Raw genomic sequence first — 9,613 nt, forward strand, 5'->3', positions numbered from 1 at the left:
ATATGGGCAAAATTGTATTATTGACAATGAGAGTTGGGAATGTTGTTCCATTGGCAAATAATTGATACATTTACTATCAATATAGCATTTAAAATAGTTTCCAGATTATATTTTGGCAATCATTTTTCACAATGCCAATGTTGGGTTACAACTGAGACAACCTGGTTCCAATTTAAGTCCTTAGGTAAAACCAGTCAAAGATCATGGATATACTGACAAGATAAATTACTCTAATGGGAGTAGTCCAAAAAGTGTGACGTCTAGCCTAAAATGACATACCCAAATCTAACTGCCTGTAAAAAATTTTTTAACAAAAAATAAAATGAAAATAAATCAAATCTAACTGCCTGTAGCTCAGGACCTAAAGCAAGGATATGCATATTCTTGATACAATTTGAAAGGAAACACTTTGAAGTTTGTAGAAATGTGAAATGAAAGGTATTGATATTCTTTCACTGTAAAAGCTACTGCAAATTGGACAGTGTAGTTAGACTAACAAGAATTTAAGCTTTTTGCCAATATCAGATATGTCTATGTCCTGGGGAAATGTTGTTGTTACTTAAAACCTCATGCAAATCGCATTAACCTACATTAGCTCAACCGTCCCGCAGTGGACACCGATCCTGTAGAGGCCTAGCTCCCGCCTATCCTTTCTTTGGATTGGTGGATGGAGATCATTATTGTAATTCATTTTTTAATATTCTATGAGAGTTGTTGACGTCAACCACCTGTATTCAATGGAGATAGATGCTATGCTACTAGCCTCATGACATGAATATGCATAGCCATCTCGAGACAACTCCGATATAGTGTTTTTTTTAATCAAAGCTGCTGGGATGTCACGTGTCCTATATCAGTACACTCGAAACAATGTAAGCGTTACGAAACTCTTATTCCATAATATAAACCTCATGTAGCAAAATAGCCATTTTGGTTGCCCAAATTCGACACTCTCTCATTGACCTCAATACTAAAACGCATTCCTTGGTAAAACAACGCAAAAATGCCACCTGCTGGAGGGAGACATATTTTCCACGGAGTCGGGCCGTATTATTTTTTGATCGAGTTGGGCCTCTTCCTTTCCCTCTCTGAACCAGTTGAGAACTGTTCTAACCTATAGGAGAGCACTTCGACACACACCCTCCTTTACACACGCCTACTACTTTCCTTTGGACACAACCACTTCCTTCCACATGCTTGCTACTTTCCTTTCAACACACCCACTTGCCCATATTCCGGTTTCCATATTGAGCTGTAGCTACCTCCTTCTCAAACGATTTGGTTGAAAAATCTTACTAACTCTACCCACTAGAGAGCAGAATACTGTGTTCATAGCTGGAATGCTATTCGATCTAAGTGCCAGTGCGACGTTCTACGTCACGTCATCGTACCGGATGTTGATACAGAATCCGCAGGAACAGCTGGGAGAGAACAACAAAGCGACAACGAACCCAACAGACTTTGGGGAATAAAATAATTAACGTGGAAAAGGACGGCTTAGCTACAAATAGCTAAAACCCAACTAGTCGAAAAGTCTTTAAACGGTAAGACTGGGCTGTGTTTAGGCAACAACACGTCATATTTTTCCGACCTTCTCTTGATGCCATCGACGTCGTTTGCTAAATATGGCGTTACTGAGTTTGACAAACCAGCCATGAAAGAGAGAGTGCGTGCGCGAGACACAGCGTCGTCAGGGACTGACTGTATTATCGTTAGGGACTGACTGTATTATCGTTAGGGACTGACTGTATTATCGTTAGGGACTGACTGTATTATCGTTAGGGACTTTATTATGACAGTTGTCATGGATTTGTGTTCTTCATTGAACAGTTTTTTGAACAGAGTATAGAGATGTAATTTAAATTATCTCTCTGTCTTTCAGAGAGCAGCGTTTAACCTTCCGTTTGGTCCTGCAGGTGAGTGTGTACTGAACCATGGGGCGGATCTTCCTGGACCACATCGGGGGCACACGCCTCTTCTCCTGCGCCAACTGTGACACTATCTTGACCAATCGCTCAGAACTCATCTCCACCCGCTTCACCGGAGCCACCGGCAGAGCCTTCCTCTTCAACAAGGCAAGCGACACCTCCACTGTAACACCATGACACCTGCCTGCTACTGCCAAAGACATGTTTTCACATGAGTACTTTTATCCCTTGATTGAAATAGTCCAATGTGAAAACTCCTTTTATGCATAAACACTAAAACTAATATATTTTATTCCAGGCTCACTATCACTATACTTAGCTATGTATAACACACAAGTGTACTCACATTATTTACACAGCAAGTTACACTACACGTGACACCTAGAAAACCCACTTCCACTAAAGACAGAAGTAACACCTAGCAAACACATACATGTTTATTACCATGTTACGACTGTGTAATAACCTCTGCATTATTATTCATTATCTGTAAGGTGGTGAACCTGCAGTACAGCGAGGTGCAGGACCGCGTGATGCTGACGGGCAGACACATGGTGCGAGATGTCAGCTGTAAGAACTGTAACAGCAAGCTGGGCTGGATCTATGAGTTTGCCACTGAGGACAGCCAGCGCTACAAGGAGGGCCGTGTCATCCTGGAGAGAGCACTCGTCAGGGAGAGCGAGGGCTTCGAAGAACATGTCCCCTCTGACAATTCCTGAGCTGATGCTCAAAATACTCGCTCATCCCTACGCCCCTGCCCTAACCCTCCATAGCCCCAAGCTCATTATTCCAGACACTGGTCAATAGTCTAGGCTCCACCCACAGCTTTGACCTAGCTAGGACTTTTTGACCTCTCCTGATTGGCTGGATCTCTTGATGCGTTGTTGGCCTCTCCTAAACCCCTCTCTCTTTCAAAGACCACCTTCTGTCACCTAGAGACATCGACGGGCCCGCTTTCACATACCTATGGACTCCATGCACACGTGCAAACACAGGATTTTGAAGGCAACTACACACACTGCAAGGCACACAGACTCATATTTACATACTTGACATGCTCACATGCATGATTAGTAGATGTATTCACTGACTGGATATTTTGTCAACGTTACAGCTGCAGTCACTATAACTCCCTCCCAGTGTTGTGTGTACTGTGTATCCTTATCCTCTATCTGGCTGCTGTGCCTGTGCATGCATTGTGAGGACCTGCTTGTTGCCATGCACATCCCCACAAGTCCATCCTTCTGTGTGTGAGGAGTGCGAGCAGCCTATTGCCTCTTAGTAAGTGAGGAGCTGAGCAGGGTAGTATCATGCCCAAAGACTGGTGGCCTGCTGGGCTGGCCTTCATATGAACTGTTGCTGTTCCTCCCAATTTCTGACAATTCCCAGCCAGTTGGAATGAAGGGATCTGTGTTCTCTGTCATGCTGTTCTTTGTTTCGAATCCCTGCCCAGGTTAATGTACAATAGATAGAAATCTAGAAGAAAAAGAAACGCACACCTATTAAGACGAGGTGCTGGCTAGCGGAGTAGATAGAAATAACACATGATCATCAGAAATTATTATAATTGTATTAATGGTTAGTATCATTATTGTATTTTTATTCTCAGATGAGTCATTGTTTTAATTGGTTTGCTTTTCAAATCAGTTTATTAGTCGAGTACACAGATTTGCAGGTGTTAAAAGCACCTCCAACAGTACAGTAGAATGTCACGTGAATACAATACAAATATTTTTTTTTAAATTTACCAAGAAATTACAGAATGAGTATAAAAAAATATTGCTTTTATTATGATTATTGTTTTTCTTTATGTATTTTTAAAAAACAACGTCTGATGTTTTTCTTGATATGTAAGATTGTCTCTTTTTCCAGTTATCCTGCTTGGGCAATTTTTCCTCTGTAGTGATGATTTCTGAAATAAAGTGTGTATTCTTGCTAAAAGTAATGTTTCCAAATGTTGTTTGGTACAGTTTGAGCTTTAGATCACTAGATGGCACCATAAAACGGATTACATACTAAAAATACAATGCGTGTTGTGATGTGACTATGGTTATCCTATAGACCAGTGGTTTCCAAACTGTAATAGTAGAATGCACAACGTGCAATTTCGAAATTGGGTAGTGCATCATCAGTTCCTATTGTCATGTTAGGCATTGCATACATTAGAGAGCTATTTATAACCTGTCAGAAATGTCCAGATCAACTAGACTGTCAGCTAAGGTTTTTTAATTTAGGTTACATATTACAGAGCTGAACAGAGCTGAACACGGGGGTTATTTTTAGCCCAGAGATATTGTTGTCATTTTTTTGTCACTCAAATATCACATGTAAACACATTAGACATGGCCAAATGTATAGAATTTAAAGAAAATTTGCTTTAGTTAAACTACAAAATGTTCTTTGCACCCCATGACAATATGTGTAGAATTGCAGGAAATAAGCTTTAAACCTGCACAATTCTCTCTGCAAACAAGAGGGGTGACATTTTGTGTCATGAACAGTGCTTGTGCCCGTAGAAATAGATGTGGCGCAGGGGGTGCGCAGGAGTTTCCCCAATGCTGGAAGGGGGGCCCCAAGTAAAAAGGTTTGTGAACCCAGTGGAAGCATTTAGACAGTGGAAGCGTTTGACATTGCAGCTGGGTCGAGACTGAGTGATCTACAAATCGCCTTGCATCATAAATAACCTCAATAGTATTTGGAGATCAGTGAGTCAGTCACAATTTACCCAAGATACATCAGGGTTTTGATGCTCTAACACGGCCAATGTCTTTTTAATCATTTTTTTTAATAGAATGAGGGCTCGATTCAATCACATCCGCCTTAACCGAAAACGGCATAGCAGATTGATTGTTTTTATTAAAGTGATGTTTGGAGGTGTAACTGCATTGGGGTTGTCAAATCAGCAAGTGGCTTTGGCGGTATACATATTGCGGACATTGTCATTGGATGCGCCGAGTCGCATTAGTAATAATCCCATGCAGCCTTGTTACAGGTTCGAACACAGGAATGTGTTGTAATCTATTAGATCCTTTTATTTCGTAGAATGATTTTCAATTTGAATGTCATTACTTCTATATAGCCTATATTTCACATTCTGAATTTTGAGTTCAGCCTAGTATGGTTCTCAATCAGAGGCAGATGTCATTAGTTGTCTCTGATTGAGAATCATACTTAGGTAGCCTGGGTTTCACTTTTGAGTTGTGGGTGTTTGTTTCCGTGTGAGTGTTTGTTGCCACACTGTACTGTTTCGGTTTTGTTAGTTTCACGTTTATTGTTTTGTAGTGTTCAGTTTATGTCTTTAAATAAACGTCATGGACACTTACCACGCTGCGCATTGGTCCTCCGATCCTTCTCGCTACTCCTCCTCAGAAGAGGAGGAAGAATGCCGTTACAATATAAAACTACTAACTCACATCAAACTGATAGTGGAGAACGTCAAGGTGGGTACAAAGAGTAGTGGAAAATGTGAGAATGGGAACCAAGTCCACCCAGATAAGGAGTCAAACAGGCACAGCTGTCTGAACACAGACCAAGCAACCACAATAATTTGTTCTGTGACAACACAGGCCACAAATATCACCACTATTAAGGGGTTTGGTGGTGTGTGAAATTGGCTTATTAATAGGCAGTGACAAAGCATTCCTAATCCACCCATACATATTACAGAGCTGAACACGGGGGTTATTTTTAGAGTTGATCCTGTTGGAAGCCATCGTTGTCTGTGGGTGTTAGTCTGAGTGTGTTTATGTGTTATGGATGGTAGGATCAGCAGGGGTCTGCAATTACTCAAGCAAGAGTGCTACCAATCACTTACCAGGCAGGCTCTAACAAATCCTGATTAACTGCACAAGTTTGGCGGGACAGAATGGGTTACCCTGTGTGATCCATTTTGTTAGAACTAGCTGGGGTTTGTGCACATTAGTGTACTTGTGAGGCATCTCAGGTGATTGAACTAAAGAGGATGAGGGTCAGGGTGTTAAAGGAAGGTGGATTAAAATAGCAACATGTTGAGTGCCAGACATAACCAGCTCCACCAATACTCAAGGTAGACGAAACAATCAGATGAACAAACAAGTTTCTTGTCCCCAATATGTATTGTATTGGTTATCCTTTTCCCCTCTGACATGCTGACAACATCGCCCGTGTTGCGTGTGCAAGCGTTGCAAAATACATTTACACATACATGTTATTCAATAATTTCATCCAAATCACTTGCTCACGACTGTGTAGCCAGGTGCTAAAATAGAACGTGGTTAAATGTTTGACGCATGACGTGCAGCAAGTCCCACCTCTCCCATCTCCTCATTGGTTTTTAGAAGCATATACCACGTGGGTGATTGAAAGATGAACTGAGGTCCACACTCCAGTCCAGTTGGTAGCGGTAATGCACCTTAAAGTTGGTTGCCAACTGCCATATAAAGTCCACAAAAGAAGAAGAAGACTGAAGGAAGAGATTACTAGAAACTAACTAGGTTTCCCCTTTTATCTGTGGATTAAGAAAGCTATGCTAAAAAGAGCTCCTGGTTTCATGTTCCTCCAGGGATGAGAAGGAATAGGAACATGTCTTGTGATGTGTCATTGCAACCAGCCAACAGAATGATGGAAGCTGTATCATCATCCTTCCACCCACTGTAATATCTATCATAGTGGGTGTGGACATCAGTTCGGCCACAGCACAAGGATGATGAAAAAAACAGTTAAGGTAATAATTAGAGCCATATGCATAATTGCCCTGTGATTCATAGTCCCTGGAGTGGCTATTTCTAAAAGTCCTGTATCAACCTGGCCTGCATTCGCCCTCATTTATTCCCAAGGATGTCAGCATCACTCCCTCCCTCTCTACCTCCAGCATTAATGAGCTGGGATTTAAAATCAGAGCAGAGACTCATGCTTGCAGACACAGCTCATAGACCCAACACCCAACACCCATGCACTGCACACACACTGACACATACACAAGTGGCATCATACCGTTAGCAGTAGAGGAAAAAATAGCATGCTTCCATTGACATCATTCTGCATCACGTTGCTAGGGAACGGATGAGTCAACATTTGTTGCCACGGCAACACTGCTTCACCTTCAAATCTCTTGCCCTCTGTCTGTCAGTGCCACAGCAGACTGGTGTGGTGAGTGTGTTTATATATATATATGGTCTATGGTGTGAGCTCACTATGGCTGTAACATGAGCGTGCACGGTCTCATTGATTCATTCACTAAAATGTTTATTAGGACTGCTCCAAGAGACCACAACTGCAATATTCTAATGGTAGTGAGCTGATATAATGTTGGGTCAGCATCCTTAACGTCAATCAGTGAAGAATGAGTTTTACATTGCACATTTTCAAACAAGACACACAGAGCAGGGTATCTGCATGGGATGAAATGTTATATTTATTGAACAGCGTGATAACTGACAACATTGGCCAGTAAAGATTTATCTGAGGACAGTGATTGTAAAGGAGTCCAGCATCAGCAGTTGATTCTATTATGGACAATGACAAAACACAGAGACAACCCAACAGAGAAATAGAGAATTTTGAGAAACCAAGAAAGATAAAGGAAAACAAAGAGAACAGATAAGAGAGAGATGGAGAGAGATGGGTGAAATATGTAAATTCCAGCTGTTTCAGATATTCTAGTAATAGAGAGATGAGTAGTAATTTGGTAAGCCATTGACATCCTGATGAGATAATTGTTAACGCAGTCTAATCACAGTGACTGGAACCAGCCCATACACCTGAACCACAGGGCCTCGTATTTCAAGAAACAAAAACACATAGATAACCATCTACAGTGCCTTGCGAAAGTATTCGGCCCCCTTGAACTTTGCGACCTTTTGCCACATTTCAGGCTTCAAACATAAAGATATAAAACTGTATTTTTTTGTGAAGAATCAACAACAAGTGGGACACAATCATGAAGTGGAACAACATTTATTGGATATTTCAAACTTTTTTAACAAATCAAAAACTGAAAAATTGGGCGTGCAAAATTATTCAGCCCCCTTAAGTTAATACTTTGTAGCGCCACCTTTTGCTGCGATTACAGCTGTAAGTCGCTTGGGGTATGTCTCTATCAGTTTTGCACATCGAGAGACTGAATTTTTTCCCCATTCCTCCTTGCAAAACAGCTCGAGCTCGGTGAGGTTGGATGGAGAGCATTTGTGAACAGCAGTTTTCAGTTCTTTCCACAGATTCTCGATTGGATTCAGGTCTGGACTTTGACTTGGCCATTCTAACACCTGGATATGTTTATTTTTGAACCATTCCATTGTAGATTTTGCTTTATGTTTTGGATCATTGTCTTGTTGGAAGACAAATCTCCGTCCCAGTCTCAGGTCTTTTGCAGACTCCATCAGGTTTTCTTCCAGAATGGTCCTGTATTTGGCTCCATCCATCTTCCCATCAATTTTAACCATATTCCCTGTCCCTGCTGAAGAAAAGCAGGCCCAAACCATGATGCTGCCACCACCATGTTTGACAGTGGGGATGGTGTGTTCAGCTGTGTTGCTTTTACGCCAAACATAACGTTTTGCATTGTTGCCAAAAAGTTCAATTTTGGTTTCATCTGACCAGAGCACCTTCTTCCACATGTTTGGTGTGTCTCCCAGGTGGCTTGTGGCAAACTTTAAACGACACTTTTTATGGATATCTTTAAGAAATGGCTTTCTTCTTGCCACTCTTCCATAAAGGCCAGATTTGTGCAATATACGACTGATTGTTGTCCTATGGACAGAGTCTCCCACCTCAGCTGTAGATCTCTGCAGTTCATCCAGAGTGATCATGGGCCTCTTGGCTGCATCTCTGATCAGTCTTCTCCTTGTATGAGCTGAAAGTTTAGAGGGACGGCCAGGTCTTGGTAGATTTGCAGTGGTCTGATACTCCTTCCATTTCAATATTATCGCTTGCACAGTGCTCCTTGGGATGTTTAAAGCTTGGGAAATCTTTTTGTATCCAAATCCGGCTTTAAACTTCTTCACAACAGTATCTCGGACCTGCCTGGTGTGTTCCTTGTTCTTCATGATGCTCTCTGCGCTTTTAACGGACCTCTGAGACTATCACAGTGCAGGTGCATTTATACGGAGACTTGATTACACACAGGTGGATTGTATTTATCATCATTAGTAACTTAGGTCAACATTGGATCATTCAGAGATCCTCACTGAACTTCTGGAGAGAGTTTGCTGCACTGAAAGTAAAGGGGCTGAATAATTTTGCACGCCCAATTTTTCAGTTTTTGATTTGTTAAAAAAGTTTGAAATATCCAATAAATGTCGTTCCACTTCATGATTGTGTCCCACTTGTTGTTGATTCTTCACAAAAAAATACAGTTTTATATCTTTATGTTTGAAGCCTGAAATGTGGCAAAAGGTCGCAAAGTTCCAGGGGGCCGAATACTTTCGCAAGGCACAGTATGACTTTGTACATAGGACTCATTCTTTTCTTACAAAAATTATAATTTGACCTGCAGCATTGAGGTGGTCGGTAGATCAAACAGTGTCCTTCATAAAAATGGTTCTGGATTGGCAGAACTCTATATATGGCAAGGTTGGATTTGTTTTTTTGTCATAATCGGTAGAGCTTTCTCAGCTGTCATTCGCTAATTGAGTTTAGCGCGCTGAGAGCATCAATGCAAGTTTGCTGGGAAGAGAAAGAGGTGGGCATGAGGCTTTTTTTGGATTAGG

General features: G+C 41.4%; 1 protein-coding gene across 2 annotated transcripts; it reads left to right on the forward strand.

Annotated features, from left to right (window-relative positions):
• Window positions 1-1,200: 1,200 nt before the first annotated feature.
• LOC110505697 (protein yippee-like 5) lies at window positions 1,201-3,869 on the forward strand. Of its 2 annotated transcripts, none has more exons than XM_021585088.2 (3): window positions 1,201-1,544; window positions 1,917-2,075; window positions 2,423-3,869. In XM_021585088.2, the coding sequence occupies exons 2-3, from the start codon at window positions 1,935-1,937 to the stop codon at window positions 2,645-2,647; spliced, it is 366 nt and encodes a 121-aa protein (XP_021440763.1). In that variant the 5' UTR covers window positions 1,201-1,544; window positions 1,917-1,934; the 3' UTR covers window positions 2,648-3,869. The 2 variants fall into 2 exon arrangements, with proteins under 2 accessions (XP_021440763.1, XP_021440764.1); XM_021585089.2 differs by having other exon boundaries at window positions 1,209-1,544; window positions 1,883-2,075.
• The last annotated feature ends 5,744 nt before the right edge of the window (window positions 3,870-9,613 follow it).

The sequence above is a fragment of the Oncorhynchus mykiss genome, chromosome 25 (assembly GCF_013265735.2).
Source record: "Oncorhynchus mykiss isolate Arlee chromosome 25, USDA_OmykA_1.1, whole genome shotgun sequence".
NCBI classification, from domain to species: Eukaryota; Metazoa; Chordata; class Actinopteri; order Salmoniformes; family Salmonidae; genus Oncorhynchus; species Oncorhynchus mykiss.